The sequence below is a fragment of the Pelobates fuscus genome, chromosome 8, assembly GCF_036172605.1.
Source record: "Pelobates fuscus isolate aPelFus1 chromosome 8, aPelFus1.pri, whole genome shotgun sequence".
NCBI lineage: Eukaryota > Metazoa > Chordata > Amphibia > Anura > Pelobatidae > Pelobates > Pelobates fuscus.
In genome coordinates, this window is record NC_086324.1 from 6446583 (window position 1) to 6465017 (window position 18435).

Below are 18435 nucleotides of genomic sequence, written 5' to 3' on the forward strand. Positions count from 1 at the left end.
AAGTACTTTCTATAAGACATACAATTTAACATCCCTGGGTAGCTGAGGATACTGGGAGTCACATATCCAAATCTCACGAATTTCCGTTCGGTAGTTTCCGTGTCGCATCGTGTGGAAGTTTGACCGGCTTGCCATGTGGAGGTATCCGATCTAGAGTTCCATAGAATCAGTAGCAAGAGCCGGTCTCCGTTCGCATCTAACTACACGAAAACCACCGTTCGTATGGTATAGCTCGTTACATGTGAATGTTCCCCTCATTCGGTAGATTCTATCTACCGAACGCCAGTTTGATTCGTGGAGGGGAACGTATTCATCCAGGACTTCCGTGGGGACCGGGCGTTCGCATGGTTGCCGTGCCAAAATTAGTTCCAGGCAATCCCTGCCTAAGTCCCGCTGACCGCGTTCGTGAGTTCTAAGATGGCCGCCATCCTTTGTTCTCGCCACGTGTCCGTATGCCGAATGGCAGCCACCTAGTAGCAGTTAAGTTGCGGTTTCTCTGTGTTCTAATGCTGATTGCTACCCAGGGTGTGTGGTCTCTGTTCGGTAAACGAATACAGTTCTTTTACACATTTTAAACCGAACAGATACAGGTATTAAAACAGCAGGGAGAGGGTTTAACTGAGGGCCCACAGGCAAGTACATGGAAAATCCTTCACACAGACATTTAATTGTAACCAGACAACTCGACGTATGGGAACAGAGAGGTGGAGGGCCCTGCTTGATGAGTCTTTATCAACCTAATATAATATGGAATTATGAATTCAAAGTGGATTTTACATGAGACTGACTTGGAGAACTTTCTAAATTGGATTATTTTGCCCTAAAATATGAAATTCCCTTTGATTTCCAGCAATTGGCCTATCTATGGTTTCTGGGAAATATAATAGCCTCTATTCCGATTAACTGTGGAAAGTTGTGATTTGCAAAGACAGGAATACACAGTGTCCCAGTTTATAACAATTAATAGATGACTTCCTACTGCTCCTGTTCTGGAAGAAACGCTCATTGGTTAAAGGAATTTAAAATAATATATAATCTTTATCTCAGTCATTTTCTGCATTTTGTCAGGGTACCTGTGGTCTCTACCTCCGAAAGAGGTAGAGACTTAGCTGTTCCTTCATCCAGACGGTCTGATGGCTCCCTTCCCCGCGGTCTATCCGGTCATGCTAGGCCGGCCGCGAGGGAGTGACTGCCTTTTACAGCATCTAGGCAGGAAGTAGTCATCAGGACACTCCCCCGGAACGACCTGTCAGTCAATTGCTGCAGGACCAATCAGGACGCCTCGGAGGCGTGGTTACTGCTCTGAACAGGGTATTTAACAGAGCTTCTTTCATTAGCTCATTGCCCTGTCGTGGTTCTAGCTTGTTCTAGTCACTCAGTGCTTGTGTATTCTATTATCCCTTTTGGTTTTGACCCGGCTTGTTTACCTTACTCTGCTTATCTCTGTTACCCTTGATTCGGCTTGTCTCTCGCTTACCTGTCTTCTGTTACCCTCGACCTCGGCTTGTCTTTGACCATTCTATACTGTACTACTTACGTTAGTCCGGCCATTCTAAGGTCCGGTATACGTATCTGGCTACTGTTTGTACTCTGCGTGTTGGATCCCTGTCCCGATCCTGACATTACGACAGGGCCAATGGATCCTGCAAGTACAAACAGTCAGCTGGCTGCTCCTGATCCTAGGTTTGAAGCCATGGATCACAGAATGGATCAGATGGCGCTTGCGCTACAGGCTCTATTAGCTTGTGCCAATAACCCACCAGAGGAGATACGTAATACCCCTGTTTCTCCTGTCGGTTCAGGTCTAGAGGTAGCCACAGTGGGTGCTTCTTCTCACATTACCCCCCCAGTACGCTATGGTGGGGCTCCTGAGAAGTGTCATGGTTTTTTAAACCAAATTAGTATCCACTTTGAATTGCAACCTTGCTCTTATCCTACAGATAGGGCAAAAGTAGGATTTATTATCACCCTACTCATTGAGAAAGCTCTGAGATGGGCCAACCCACTATGGGAGAACGATAATCCATTAGTTTATAACTATAACGCATTTGTAGCTGCTTTTAGAAGAACGTTTGACCCTCCAGGTAGAAAGGTTAATGCAGCCAGATTACTGTTGCGCCTGAGACAGGAGAACCAAACACTGGTGGATTATGCACTAGAGTTCAGGTCTCTGGCGGCAGAAATCAAATGGAATGAGCAGGCGTATATGGATGTATTTTTGAATGGCCTATCAGATGTAATCCTTGATGAGGTTGCTACCAGAGAACTCCCTGAGAATTTAGAGGATTTAATTTCGTTCATCTCTCGTATAGATGAACGTCTAAGAGAGAGACAGAACACTCGAGAGAGGAACCAGAGACCTTCTTTTAGGTTAGCTCCCGCTGTTCCAAGTCCTGACTCCACGATATCTTTGCTTACTGAACCTATGCAGATAGGGTATACCCGCCTCTCTGAGGAGGAAAGACAGCACAGGAGAAGAGAGGGTTTGTGTATGTATTGTGGAGCCAAGGGTCATTTACTCTCGAACTGTTCTAACCGCCCGGGAAACGCTCGCACCTAAGTCTCTCTAGAGGACAGGCCTTGGGTGTTTCTATTTTGTCCTCTACTCCTGATTATAAAGATCACAGGCTTCTGCTACCAGTTTCCTTAACTTGGGGGAAGGAAGTAGTAAGGGCTATGGCTGTGGCGAAACCAACTTCGCCACTGTGGGCTGGAGAAGCCTGGCTGCTAGCCTCCTGCCCGCTGACTATGGCCCCTGGACATATTGCACTTTAAAGACTATATTTGGGCATGTACTAATTTATATTGCTGCTACTGGCCCTTTAAAATCAGCAATGGACATTTTGGGACTACTGTCCCTTTAAGACTGTGAAGCATATCCTATTGTACTGCCTGTATATTGTATATGTATTTATGTATGCAGTTAACCTGGGTTATATATATATATATGCAGCCTTCATCTGATTGTTCGGTAGAATCACTCCATTCATTGTATTGAGGAAACTACCGAACAACCAGACCACCCAGGAATAAGTGTGCCTCCAATTACCGTTTGCAACAATGTTGCAAACAGGTAATTGGCAATCAGTGTAATGTATTCTTTGTCCTCTGGGTGGCCGCCATTCGGGAAACAAACACGTGGCGGCGGCCATCTTAAACTACCGAACAGCGGTGTTTTGCCGTCGAGTGTCTGGAACTAAAATCGGACACTTGACTAGGCAAACACCGCTGAGACCTCCATACTTCCAGAAATTCGTATGGAAACTACCGAATGACCAGCCGTTCGGTAGAAAGAACCCCACAAACAAGGGAATTCATTCAAACCCTCTCCAGGCTCTATAACACAGGCAATTCGTCTGTTTCATTCACTTGTTTGTGACCGACCGCAGGGCCAAAATGCATGGAACTGTTTTCGGATACTTTACCCATGCGGTCGGTCAAATCTTTGGAAACCCATATCTGCCGAACTGTTCATCCGAATGACTTGAATTTTGGATATGTTTCCCCCCTGAATGAGGGCTATCCAGCGATGCTGGATTTAAAGGTGTACCCCCTGTTTTTGGGGTACATCCAGGAATTGGGGAAAAGGGTGTACGGTATAATTATGTTAAGTGCTAATCTAAGGGGAGGAAATGTGTGGGAGGTACATCCATGTGATTGGTTAAATTCATCCTCCCCCTGGGAGTGTCCTGTATGTACTTGTTTGTAATAAAAGCCAGACTGGGTGTCCCAGTCCAGAGTTCCTGCTTAACCCTCAAAATGAAGTGTCGTCTCGTTCTTGGGGGGGATTGGATTGTAAGCTGACTGCCAAGAGTGTAAGCCGATTGTATGCTTTTCTTGTTCAGCTGTTCCAGTTCGGAGTGTTATTTCGTATCCAGATCGGGAGTGTGATGTTCTGCAGTAGCTGTGCCTGTCTATGGTAAAGGGGATTATCGCCTAAACGCATTTTTCCCCTTTTATGCTGAAACGGTCCGTTACAATGGCATTGATAGATTCCGGTGCTGCTGAGAATTTTATCGACCAAGCCTTTGCTAGTAAGAACAATTTCCCATCCCAGCTAAGGGAGACACCTTTGGCCGTTGAGGCCATAGATGGTAGACCACTACTAGACCCTGTTATCTTTCGTGAGACCATACCCATTAATTTAAATGTTGGTATCGTACACGTGGAGAATTTATCTCTTATGCTCATTTCGTCTCCTTCCGTTCCCATAGTTCTGGGGTACCCATGGTTGAAAAAACATAACCCTATTGTCGATTGGGAGTTAGGAGAGATACTCTCGTGGGGCCAGGGCTGCCAGGATCGGTGTTTGTGCAAGGTTTCTCCATTAGCTAATATTAACATACCGGAGAATCCTACTCAGTCCACAGAAAGACAAATACCAGACCTTTACCTAGACTTAAGGGCAGTGTTTGACAAGAAGAATGCCGATTCTTTGCCTCCACACAGGTCATTTGACTGTAAGATTAAGCTTCTACCCGGCACTATGCCTCCGAGGGGCCATGTATATCCTTTGTCTGTTCAGGAAAACTCGGTTCTAGAGGAGTATATTCGGGAGAATTTAGAAAAGGGATTCATCAGGAGGTCTTCTTCTCCGGCTGGGGCGGGGTTCTTTTTCATTAAGAAGAAGGATGGCACGCTGAGACCTTGTATCGATTACCGAGGCTTGAATAAAATAACTGTCAGAAATGCCTATCCTATCCCACTGATTACCGAGTTATTTGATCGTCTTAAGGGCTCCAAAATCTTCACCAAGTTAGATCTCAGAGGGGCTTACAATTTGGTGAGAATCCAGCAAGGTCACGAGTGGATGACGGCATTCAATACCCGGTATGGCCATTACGAATACACTGTTATGCCATTTGGACTATGCAATGCTCCTGCAGTATTTCAAGATTTGATTAATGAGGTACTTAGGGAGTTTCAGCATGATTGTGTTATTGTTTACCTGGATGACATACTAATACACTCTAAGGAGATTGAGACTCACCATAGACAGGTCAGAAAGGTATTACACAAGCTGCTGCAACATGGTCTATATTGCAAATTGGAGAAGTGCAGTTTTGATCAGTCTCAGGTAGACTTTCTTGGATACGTGATTTCTGGGGAGGGTTTTAAAATGGATCCTGTAAAACTTCAATCTATTTTAGACTGGCCCTTGCCCAAAGGACTCAAGGCTATCCAAAGGTTTATTGGTTTTTCCAACTACTATAGGCGCTTCATTAAAGGATACTCCTCTATCATTGCGCCTATTACCAATATGACCAAACAAGGGGCTGATACTAAGTTCTGGTCTAAGGAAGCTCTGGGTGCTTTCAAGACTCTCAAATAACTTTTTGCCTCGGCTCCCATTCTAGTCCATCCTGATACGACTCTGCCTTTCTTGCTCGAGGTCGATGCCTCTGAGACAGCAGTTGGGGCTGTTCTGTCTCAAAGGTTAGGGGTGGATAAACCGTTACACCCTTGTGGTTTCTTCTCTAAGAAATTTTCTGGGCCTGAGAGCAGATATGACATCGGGGAAAGGGAACTGTTAGCAGTCATTAAAGCCTTAAAGGAGTGGAGACATTTGTTGGAGGGGACCCTACACCCTATTACGATTTTGACGGACCACAAAAACTTGTCCTATATTGGGGAGGCTAAGCGCTTATCCTCTAGACAAGCTCGTTGGTCCTTATTCCTGACTCACTTCAATTATGTACTGACTTACAGACCTGGTTCTAAAAACTCTAAAGCCGATGCATTATCTCGCCAATATGAACCTTCTACTGTACCTGAACCAGTTCTTTCTTCTATAGTTCCGAAATGCAATATCATTGCTAATACGAATCTCAGGATTCATTCTCCATTACTGGCCGAGATCATTAAGTTGCAACATCTAGCACCTAAACAGACTCCTGCGGGCCGTCATTTCGTTCCTCCTGCTCTTCAACTGGAACTTTTACAGTGTTTACATAATAGCAAGATGGCGGGACATCCTGGTATTCGCAAAACTTACGCGTTGATCTCTAAGGACTTCTGGTGGCCTGCTTTACGGAGGGATATTGAGGAGTTCATCGCTGCATGTGAAGTTTGTACTAAAACCAAACAACCCCATACGCTTCCATGTGGATTCCTGCAACCCTTGGAGGTTCCAGAAAAACCATGGTCCTGTTTGGCCATGGACTTTATTGTCGATCTACCTATCTCTAAAAGACAGACTGTTATCCTCACCGTGGTTGACAGGTTTACTAAGATGGCACACTTCATTCCCCTGCCTAAACTCCCGTCTTCTCCCGAATTGGCAGAGATATTCGCTAAGGAGATTTTTCGCCTACATGGGATACCCTCTCAAATTGTATCGGACAGAGGCTCCCAATTTGTTTCCCGCTTTTGGAGGTCCTTCTGCTCTCAACTTGGTATTAAATTAAACTTTTCTTCTGCCTATCATCCTCAGTCTAACGGAGCTGCTGAACGTACCAACCAGAAAATTGAACAATATTTACGATGCTTTGTTTCTGAACACCAGGATGATTGGGTCGGTTTGATTCCTTGGGCGGAGTTTGCACACAACAATCTCGTTTGCGATTCTACTCATTCAAGCCCCTTCTTCATGAATTATGGTTTTCATCCGTCTATTCTTCCTTCGGATTCTCCTTCCCAGGGGGTGCCGTCGGTTGATGTTCATGTTGCCAATTTGAGGAAGTTGTGGGATCAAACTCGACAAATCCTTGTGCACAACTCTATGTTGGTCAAGAAACACGCTGATAAACGTAGAAGGGCGGCTCCGGTCTTTGTTCCAGGTGATAGGGTATGGCTGAGCACGAGGAACATCCGTTTAAAAGTGCCCTCCATGAAGTTCGCTCCTCGTTATATTGGACCCTACAGGGTGCTGACCCGTATCAATCCAGTTGCGTATCGTTTAGCTCTTCCTAATACCTTACGCATCCCGAACTCGTTTCACGTTTCATTGCTGAAACCACTCATATGTAACAGATTTTCCTCCACAATAGCCCCTCCTCGCTCCGTTCAGGTGGAGGGTCAGGAGGAGTATGAGGTTAACTCTATTATTGATTCTCGAATCTCCCGGGGGAGAGTACAATATCTGGTTGATTGGAAGGGATATGGTCCTGAGGAGAGGAGTTGGGTACCTCAGGAGGATGTTCATGCTCCCCGTCTCCGCAGGGCGTATCACTCTCGCTTCCCATCTCGTCCCGGTTCATTCCGCCCGGTGGGCGTATCTGAGAGGGGGGGTACTGTCAGGGTACCTGTGGTCTCTACCTCCGAAAGAGGTAGAGACTTAGCTGTTCCTTCATCCAGACGGTCTGATGGCTCCCTTCCCCGCGGTCTATCTGGTCATGCTAGGCCGGCCGCGAGGGAGTGACTGCCTTTTACAGCATCTAGGCAGGAAGTAGTCATCAGGACACTCCCCCGGAACGACCTGTCAGTCAATTGCTGCAGGACCAATCAGGACGCCTCGGAGGCGTGGTTACTGCTCTGAACAGGGTATTTAACAGAGCTTCTTTCATTAGCTCATTGCCCTGTCGTGGTTCTAGCTTGTTCTAGTCACTCAGTGCTTGTGTATTCTATTATCCCTTTTGGTTTTGACCCGGCTTGTTTACCTTACTCTGCTTATCTCTGTTACCCTTGATTCGGCTTGTCTCTCGCTTACCTGTCTTCTGTTACCCTCGACCTCGGCTTGTCTTTGACCATTCTATACTGTACTACTTACGTTAGTCCGGCCATTCTAAGGTCCGGTATACGTATCTGGCTACTGTTTGTACTCTGCGTGTTGGATCCCTGTCCCGATCCTGACACATTTTACCAATTCCTCTTCGTAGTGAATCTACGGTATGTTTCATTTGGTGACTGGCACTGTCTGTGTGGTATTGGCACTGTGTTTCAAACTGATAACAATGTTGTGATAACATTTTAGCTATAAATTCTAGGACCCAGTAACCCTATAAAATCCAGAGAGGAGTCCCTTCCACCCCCACTGTGCATGTGGGGTACGGACGAGGAAATGTCCAGCTCACCAGTGGTTTTGTGGGATCTGTACCATGTTTGTGTTTTAAGGCTTATGTTTCAGCTGTTTTGTGCCGGAGGGAGCTCTGTGGCTGGCGTGATGTATAGATCAATTGATGCCTTGAATGACCCACTTTAATGGTGTCTGCTGATGTTTCCAAGGGCCGCATTGCTGGAAGATGTGTTCCAGCTCTGCATTCTATGCAGTCTTAGGCCAGATGTTCACTAAAGAGCTTTGTGCTTTGCTGTGTTTTTGTAAACAGAGCAGGAAGCTAAAAATACTTCTTGTTTTTGAGAGCTGTTTGCCCCCACTTTGAGATTGGGGTATTTTTGGACTCCCAGCTGGTGGATGAATAGTGTCCAGCCGTGGGTCATTGTGTCCGGCCCGCAGTGTGTGCAAAGTTAGCTCCCAGCGCCTGCCCCTTCTATTGAGAGCGAATTTCCTGCAGGTTCTGAATAAACACAACTGTTTCCTCTGTAATAATGCAAATACATGATTTATAGCCCAGCGAGCCAGCCAAAAACGTCCTCTAAAGGTGGGAAAATTCACATCCTTCACTGTACTCTGTATTACACACTGAATACACAGTGTACTCTGTATTACACACTGAATACACATCATACTCTGTATTACACACTGAATACACATCATACTCTGTATTACACACTGAATACACATCATACTCTGTATTACACACTGAATACACATCATACTCTGTATTACACACTGACTACACATCATACTCTGTATTACACACTGGATACACATCATACTCTGTATTACACACTGAATACACATCATACTCTGTATTACACACTGAATACACACCATCCTCTGTATTACACACTGACTACACATCATACTCTGTATTACACACTGAATACACATCATACTCTGTATTACACACTGAATATACAGTATACTCTGTATTACACACTGAATACACATCATACTCTGTATTACACACTGAATACACATCATACTCTGTATTACACACTGAATACACATCATACTCTGTATTACACACTGAATACACATCATACTCTGTATTACACACTGAATACACAGTATACTCTGTATTACACACTGACTACACATCATACTCTGTATTACACACTGAATACACATCATACTCTGTATTACACACTGAATACACAGTATACTCTGTATTACACACTGAATACACATCATACTCTGTATTACACACTGACTACACATCATACTCTGTATTACACACTGAATACACATCATACTCTGTATTACACACTGAATACACATCATACTCTGTATTACACACTGAATACACATCATACTCTGTATTACACACTGAATACACATCATACTCTGTATTACACACTGACTACACATCATACTCTGTATTACACACTGACTACACATCATACTCTGTATTACACACTGAATACACATCATACTCTGTATTACACACTGAATACACATCATACTCTGTATTACACACTGAATACACATCATACTCTGTATTACACACTGAATACACATCATACTCTGTATTACACACTGAATACACATCATACTCTGTATTACACACTGAATACACATCATACTCTGTATTACACACTGAATACACATCATACTCTGTATTACACACTGAATATACAGTATACTCTGTATTACACACTGAATACACATCATACTCTGTATTACACACTGAATACACATCATACTCTGTATTACACACTGAATACACATCATACTCTGTATTACACACTGAATACACATCATACTCTGTATTACACACTGAATACACAGTATACTCTGTATTACACACTGACTACACATCATACTCTGTATTACACACTGAATACACATCATACTCTGTATTACACACTGAATACACAGTATACTCTGTATTACACACTGAATACACATCACACTCTGTATTACACACTGACTACACATCATACTCTGTATTACACACTGAATACACATCATACTCTGTATTACACACTGACTACACATCATACTCTGTATTACACACTGACTACACATCATACTCTGTATTACACACTGAATACACATCATACTCTGTATTACACACTGAATACACATCATACTCTGTATTACACACTGAATACACAGTATACTCTGTATTACACACTGAATACACATCATACTCTGTATTACACACTGAATACACATCATACTCTGTATTACACACTGAATACACATCATACTCTGTATTACACACTGAATACACATCATACTCTGTATTACACACTGAATACACATCATACTCTGTATTACACACTGAATACACATCATACTCTGTATTACACACTGAATACACATCATACTCTGTATTACACACTGAATACACATCATACTCTGTATTACACACTGAATACACATCATACTCTGTATTACACACTGAATACACATCATACTCTGTATTACACACTGAATACACATCATACTCTGTATTACACACTGAATACACAGTATACTCTGTATTACACACTGACTACACATCATACTCTGTATTACACACTGACTACACATCATACTCTGTATTACACACTGAATACACATCATACTCTGTATTACACACTGACTACACATCATACTCTGTATTACACACTGACTACACATCATACTCTGTATTACACACTGAATACACATCATACTCTGTATTACACACTGAATACACATCATACTCTGTATTACACACTGACTACACATCATACTCTGTATTACACACTGAATACACATCATACTCTGTATTACACACTGAATACACAGTATACTCTGTATTACACACTGAATACACATCATACTCTGTATTACACACTGAATACACATCATACTCTGTATTACACACTGAATACACATCATACTCTGTATTACACACTGAATACACATCATACTCTGAATTCACACCATACATTCACACCATACTCTATATTGCACGCCATACTCTATATTGCACGCCATACTCTATATTGCACGCCATACTCTATATTGCACGCCATACTCTATATTGCACGCCATACTCTATATTGCACGCCATACTCTATATTGCACGCCATACTCTATATTGGACGCCATACTCTATATTGGACGCCATACTCTATATTGCACACTATACTCTATATTGCACACTATACTCTATATTGCACGCCGTACTCTATATTGCACACTATACTCCGCCGTACTCTGGGCACCTGACTTCATAAAATGTTATTAGGAAACTTTGAATCTCGTGCATCAGAAATGCTCCAACGGGCCCCACGTAGAGATCTCAGACTATGGGGTCCCTAGCGTTACTCCCCAGAAATGATCTCCTACATCTGCTACACGTCAAATCCTAGGAAGGGTTGTTCTATTCCCGCGAAATCAGATCTGAACTTATAAAAGCTGCGGGCCCCTAGGTGTACCATAGCGCTATTTGTTTGAAAGATGAAATAGCAAGAATGTACCCCCGGTGGTACTTCAGTGAGTACTAAAAGCCTTCTGAGTAAGGCACCTGTTCAGATAAGAGCTGGTTGGTTATTATGTGAAACACTGAGATATTTGATAGAAGTGGCGGATCTCGAGAGCCGCCAGAGTCGTTGACGATGCACTGTAGAAGTCGTTGAATTGCTGAGTGCTTGATGTTAGACAGATTGTTGCGTTTAGCTGGGCAGTAAGGAATTTGCAGGACATTATAGCACTCCAAGTGTTTATGTAGCGATGGTGACATTTAATAGCTGTGAGATACGTTCTGTCCTGTTAATCATTGCCAGCTCTGCCCCTCTCTCTCTAACTGGGATTAAAACCTGGCGCCTTCTATTGACAAATACTTTAAAATGAAAATAATAGAAAAAAATCTGAATCGTGCAATCAGGATGTCAGGAACAGAAACTAATATTTTGGTTAAAGTTTGCAGTTCATCAATCTTTGGAGCATTCTTTGGTGACTGGGCTGTACTACCTTGCGTTACCCCCTGGCAGCTATCATCGTAATATTCTGTTAATAATATATCAAGACCTCAAACTAAGAAAACATTCATTCCAAACATTCTTATCTGATTATGGAACAGAATTTGAATAACCACCGATTATCTCATCCCCTGCTGCAGATCAAAACATTTCTAGAATCTTCTGTTGTAAGGATCGATCCGGCTTATGTCTGTCTACATGTAAATCCCTTCAGCCATACCTGTTTGGCTTGGAATGATGTCATATAATAAAGAAATTGCGAATGAAGCTGTGCCTTTCTTACAGTTTCCATGTTATTCTGGGGATTATCTAAATGGAACCTTGAGGAAGTCATGTTTTAAAACCTGATTAGCGTGTCACTATGGTAATTAGAGAGAAGGGGCCCCAGAGGGGGCATAACGTTTAGCATCTTCTGCCTTATGACATCAGTTAGCATCACATTAAACATGGCTTCCATTCCCAACCGAGCAGCTGACGCCATCATGGACACAAGCTTCCTGTAATAAATCTGATGGTTTCGGCATGTTAACTGAATAGGAAACATGAATGCAGTTCGTACTGGCAGAGAAGCCGCACAAATCCTTTTATAACCAAGACGCCTACCCACAATGCCAACAATGCGATTGTATCATAAGATTCTATAGGAAAGACTGAACTAACCGCCTGCAAAATCATTTCTAATGTTAAAAAAGTGTTTGTTCTGAAAAGGGGTGAAAACATGAAAAAGCAGGAGTCACCAGTGCTGGCTGGATCCACTGGAGTTAAAAGATAACAATACAAATAATAGGAATACGAATATAAAGAGCTCTTCAGGGGAGTTCACAAAGGGAATCAGGCTGGTTGGCATTTAGTGAATAACTCCATATGTGATTTATTCTGTGCAATACAGATTGGAAAGCTCCACAAACTGGGACGTGTAGGGAATAGACATTTCTCATTTCAATCCAAAGTATCTGAAATGAAACCTTCTCTAAAGCGAAATCTTTTGCCACATTTGATCAGTCGCATGATTAATAGCAGTTTATACAGCCTGGCCTTGGACATCATCTTGGGTTACAATAGCTGACCTGTTTCTGTATTGTATCCCAGCCTGCGCAGAGCCTTCTTTCCTATCAGCATAAATAACTATAATATGTATTCACTAAACCGGGAATTCTGAAAGGATTAGACCAAAAAAGGCAAATTGCAAAAATTCTCCAAATTCTCTGCAGCTCAGCTATTTTGATCTAAATTTAGCATTTCCCTTGTGAATCCCCCATCTAGTGAAAAGGGGGCCTCTAGGTGGGTTCCGAGGTAGTGCAGGGGCCCAGGAGATAGGGAAGGGTGTTTGGATGTATTATTAAAATATTATATTTTCCATAACATGTAACGTGTTTTAATAGATCATACATAGCATGTTTTACTGAAGTGGGAATTCAAAGTTAAGACCAAAGTAGCCGACCTGTCCGCTTTGCTTCCCATCCGGCTAAATTCACAGACAGAATGCTGACAGTTGTTGTGAATTTGGTTGGTTATGTTCCTTAATGCAGGGTTGTTCTGGCAAGTCATGGTTAATGGAGGTGTCAGACTCCAATAAAGACATTTTGCATCCAATGTTTCCTTACAGTCCGTCCCCCCCCCCCGGGTTTCATAAACTGACTCCCACAGAGGCGGTATTTGAGGTGACAGGTAGCAGCAGAAGGTGGACATAGATGAATGAACATGCTGACACCCATTTTGTCCTTTTTTTCTCCCAGCATCCTTTTTGCAGACATAGAAGGCTTCACCAGTTTGGCGTCTCAGTGCACAGCGCAGGAGCTGGTGATGACCCTTAATGAACTCTTTGCGCGATTCGACAAACTCGCAGCCGTAAGTACTTCTACAGCGTCCACAGATTGTATTGTTCTATGTAAATAATGTACGAAAACATTGTGTAGTACATACGGGCAAAGTGTAATCGCAATCCACAAGGCCTGTGATCGCTAGATTTATATTCTGAATATATATGAATTAAGGCCAAATAAAATTTGCAATTCACTTGTCAGTTCTCCACAATTCCCAGTTTAATAAATGGTGTCCTTTATAAATATATTTACAAAACTCACAAATTGCCAGGAATTTAACGTAGAATTGCTCATTTAAGGCCAGAATAGTTACGCTGGAAAAAAGGCTGATTTGGAGAATATTGTTTGCCTATATTTTTGACTAGCTATGTCAATAAATATTATTATTATTATTATTAGCTTTATATTGCGCCAACATATTCCTCAGCGCTGTACACTTATAAAATGGGGAAATTTGACTACAAGTAATTTACATTCAGAATATAACAGACACGAGGTGGGAAGAGATAACAGCATGTCAGACTGGGGAGGGATTGATGGATAAGATGCCTGTATTGAAATAAGCAGTAAACATGATGTATGGGAGACCCGAACAGGTAAAGAGAGTAAGCCGGGCTATGGAGCAAGGGAACTGATTGGGGCAGTGAGAAATGTCACTCAGGAAGATGGTAGGAAAGATGTGATCCTCTCACTAGGAATATACCCCATGACATTCCAGGGCATTCTATTGGTCCATTTTAGCACAGTGCCTGCAGTTTCTCTCTCTACAGTGCGTCCATACAGTGCGGACCGGGATTTAATTTCCGTAATGTTTTTCGCTTCCTGCAGGAGAACCACTGCTTACGAATCAAGATTTTGGGGGATTGTTATTACTGCGTGTCAGGATTACCAGAGGCGCGTGCGGATCACGCTCATTGCTGCGTAGAGATGGGGCTGGACATGATAGAAGCCATTTCGTGAGTGTACAATGTTTCACTGTGATCCCACTTTCTGTCTGTGACCCCCATATTCAGTCTGTGAACCCCAACTTTCTGTCTGTGACCCCACATTCAGTCTGTGACCCCCATCTTTCAGTCTGTGACCCCCACATTCAGTCTGTGACCCCCATCTTTCAGTCTGTGACCCCACATTTAGTCTGTGACCCCACATTTAGTCTGTGACCCCACATTTAGTCTGTGACCCCAACTTTCTGTCTGTGACCCCACATTCAGTCTGTGACCCCACTTTCAGTCAGTGACCCCCACTTTCTGTCTGTGACCCCCACTTTCTGTCTCTGACCCCCACTTTCTGTCTCTGACCCCCGCTTTCAGTCTGTGACCCCATGTTCAATCTGTGATCACATGCCTATGGCATGACAATACCAGCAAACAATCAGAGAAAAAGCCACTCAATCATTGTTATAAGCTCCGCCCTTTACACCCGGCAGTCAGTATAGAGAGAGCCACCTCCATCTTAGCTCCCTGTCAATCATTGTTATAAGCTCCGCCCTTTACACCCGGCAGTCAGTATAGAGAGAGCCACCTCCATCTTAGCTCTCTGTCAGTCATTGTTATAAGCTCCACCCTTTACACCTGGCAGTCAGTGTAGAGACAGCCACCTCCATCTTAGCTCCCTGTCAATCATTGTTATAAGCTCCACCCTTTACACCTGGCAGTTTGTATAGAGAGAGCCACCTCCATCTTAGCTCCCTGTCAGTCATTGTTATAAGCTCCGCCCTTTACACCTGGCAGTCAGTATAGAGAGAGCCACCTCCATCTTAGCTTCCTGTCAGTCATTGTTATAAGCTCCGCCCTTTACACCTGGCAGTCAGTATAGAGAGAGCCACCTCCATCTTAGCTCCCTGTCAGTCATTGTTATAAGCTCCGCCCTTTACACCTGGCAGTCAGTATAGCGAGAGCCACCTCCATCTTATCTCCCCGTCAGTCATTGTTATAAGCTCCACCCTTTACACCGGGCAGTCAGTATAGAGAGAGCCACCTCCATCTTAGCCCCCTGTCAGTCATTGTTATAAGCTCCGCCCTTTACACCTGGCAGTCATTATAGAGAGAGCCACCTCCATCTTAGCTCCCTGTCAATCAATGTTATAAGCTCCGCCCTTTACACCTGGCAGTCAGTATAGAGAGAGCCGCCTCCATCTTAGCTCCCTGTCAGTCATTGTTATAAGCTCCGCCCATTACACCTGGCAGTCAGTATAGAGAGAGCCATCTCCATCTTAGCTCCCTGTCAATCATTGTTATAAGCTCCGCCCATTAGACCTGGCAGTCAGTATAGAGAGAGCCATCTCCATCTTAGCTCCCTGTCAATCATTGTTATAAGCTCCGCCCATTACACCTGGCAGTCAGTATAGAGAGAGCCATCTCCATCTTAGCTCCCTGTCAATCATTGTTATAAGCTCCGCCCTTTACACCTGGCAGTCCGCATAGAGAGAGCCGCCTCCATCTTAGCTCCCTGTCAATCATTGTTATAAGCTCCGCCCTTTACACCTGGCAGTCAGTATAGAGAGAGCCGCCTCCATCTTAGCTCCCTGTCAATCATTGTTATAAGCTCCGCCCATTACACCTGGCAGTCAGTATAGAGAGAGCCGCCTCCATCTTAGCTCCCTGTCAATCATTGTTATAAGCTCCGCCCTTTACACCTGTCAGTCCGCATAGAGAGAGCATACAGAAAGGAGACATGAAACAATGTGTCTATTTCTCCTCTTTATTTACAATGTTTGCTCTAGCTGGGCTTTGTCTGAACTTCATTTGCTAAATTTTCATATACTTTTAAAGGTTAATGCAAGTTGTAGGTGATTTTCAATGTTTTATTCCATGCTGTAAGCGACGATACCTCTGATCCTTATCACTATGCAAAGATATCTGAACTTTAAGAACGTCTAGAATAAATGATTTATTTATAAAATATTATACCAGGAAGGGAACATTGAGATTTCACTCGTTTTCAAGTATGTCCTGGGTATAAATAAATACAATGTCCCATTCACTGGTAATAGCAGAGCATTTGCCAGAAGGTATTTTAGGGCTGGGATTGTGATGATGGGATGGAATGGCACTGATCATATTAACCTCGAAATGCAGGCTGTGCCACTCCAGGACCAATTGGCTCATTCAGTTCTCTGAAACTACAACATTTTCACTTGCAGGTTTAGGAGGATAGTTAGAGGACAGTGCACCCAGACCACTTCAGTCAGATCAAGTGTTCTGAGTGCCTATAGTGTCCCTTTATCTGCTCCCACTGGGAGGCTATTCCAGGTATCTACTACCCTTTCTATATCACTGTTACTGCTCCCACTGGAAGGCTATTCCAGGTATCTACTACCCTTTCTATATCACTGTTACTGCTCCCACTGGAAGGCTATTCCTGGTATCTACTACCCTTTCTATATCACTGTTACTGCTCCCACTGGAAGGCTATTCCAGGTATCTACTACCCTTTCTATATCACTGTTACTGCTCCCACTGGAAGGCTATTCCTGGTATCTACTACCCTTTCTATATCACTGTTACTTCTCCCATTGGAAGGCTATTCCAGGTATCTACTACCCTTTCTATATCACTGTTACTGCTGCCACTGGAAGGCTATTCCAGGTATCTACTACCCTTTCTATATCACTGTTACTGCTCCCACTGGAAGGCTATTCCAGGTATCTACTACCCTTTCTATATCACTGTTACTGCTGCCACTGGAAGGCTATTCCAGGTATCTACTACCCTTTCTGTATCACTGTTACTGCTCCCACTGGAAGGCTATTCCAGGTATCTACTACCCTTTCTATATCACTGTTACTGCTCCCACTGGAAGGCTATTCCAAGTATCTACTACCTTTTCTGTATCACTGTTACTGCTCCCACTGGAAGGCTATTCCAGGTATCTACTACCCTTTCTATATCACTGTTACTGCTCCCACTGGAAGGTTATTGCAGGTATCTACTACCCTTTCTATATCACTGTTACTGCTCCCACTGGAAGGCTATTCCAGGCATCTACTACACTTTAAGTATCAATGTGTTGGTTGAGCTGCCGGTGTTGGTCTCTCGTTACAGGCTGGTTCGAGAGGTCACGGGGGTCAATGTGAACATGCGAGTTGGAATTCACAGTGGACGAGTGCATTGTGGGGTACTTGGGCTACGCAAGTGGCAGTTTGATGTGTGGTCCAACGATGTCACACTGGCCAATCAGATGGAAGCAGGAGGCAAAGCAGGGTAAGTAGAGATTCCATCCCTTACAGAGAGACCTAGTGACACAGACCGATATTATAAACAATTAACCGGCACTCAAGGTGATCTTAAATTACAGATTAAATGACATTATAAGGGTGATGGTGAGCTAAGACTGATCTGGGATTTTAGTATTAATCAGTTCTTCCCACTCCAACTACCATAAGTTCTGCTTTATCTGTCTGTGGTACATGGACAGCAAAGTACAAATGGAAATATCTCAGTACTTGTGGTGGCTCTGTCTGTGGTACATAGACTGCAATCAGTAACAGGAGATATCTCAGTACTTGTGGTGGCTCTGTCTGTGGTACATAGACTGCAATCAGTAACAGGAGATATCTCAGTACTTGTGGTGGCTCTGTCTGTGGTACATAGACTGCAATCAGTAACAGGAGATGTTTCAGTACTTGTGATCGCTCTGTCTGTGGTACATAGAC

At 43.5% G+C, this 18435-nt stretch overlaps 1 protein-coding gene across 1 annotated transcript in view; it reads left to right on the forward strand.

Moving 5' to 3' along the window:
• ADCY5 (adenylate cyclase 5) overlaps positions 1-18435 on the forward strand; it is a 197656-nt gene that overhangs the window by 103163 nt on the left and 76058 nt on the right. Inside the window, exons 4-6 of the mRNA XM_063429183.1 lie at positions 13695-13806; positions 14610-14737; positions 17825-17983. Of these exons, the coding sequence (XP_063285253.1) occupies positions 13695-13806; positions 14610-14737; positions 17825-17983 (399 nt within the window). The remainder of the gene's footprint in view (positions 1-13694; positions 13807-14609; positions 14738-17824; positions 17984-18435) is intronic.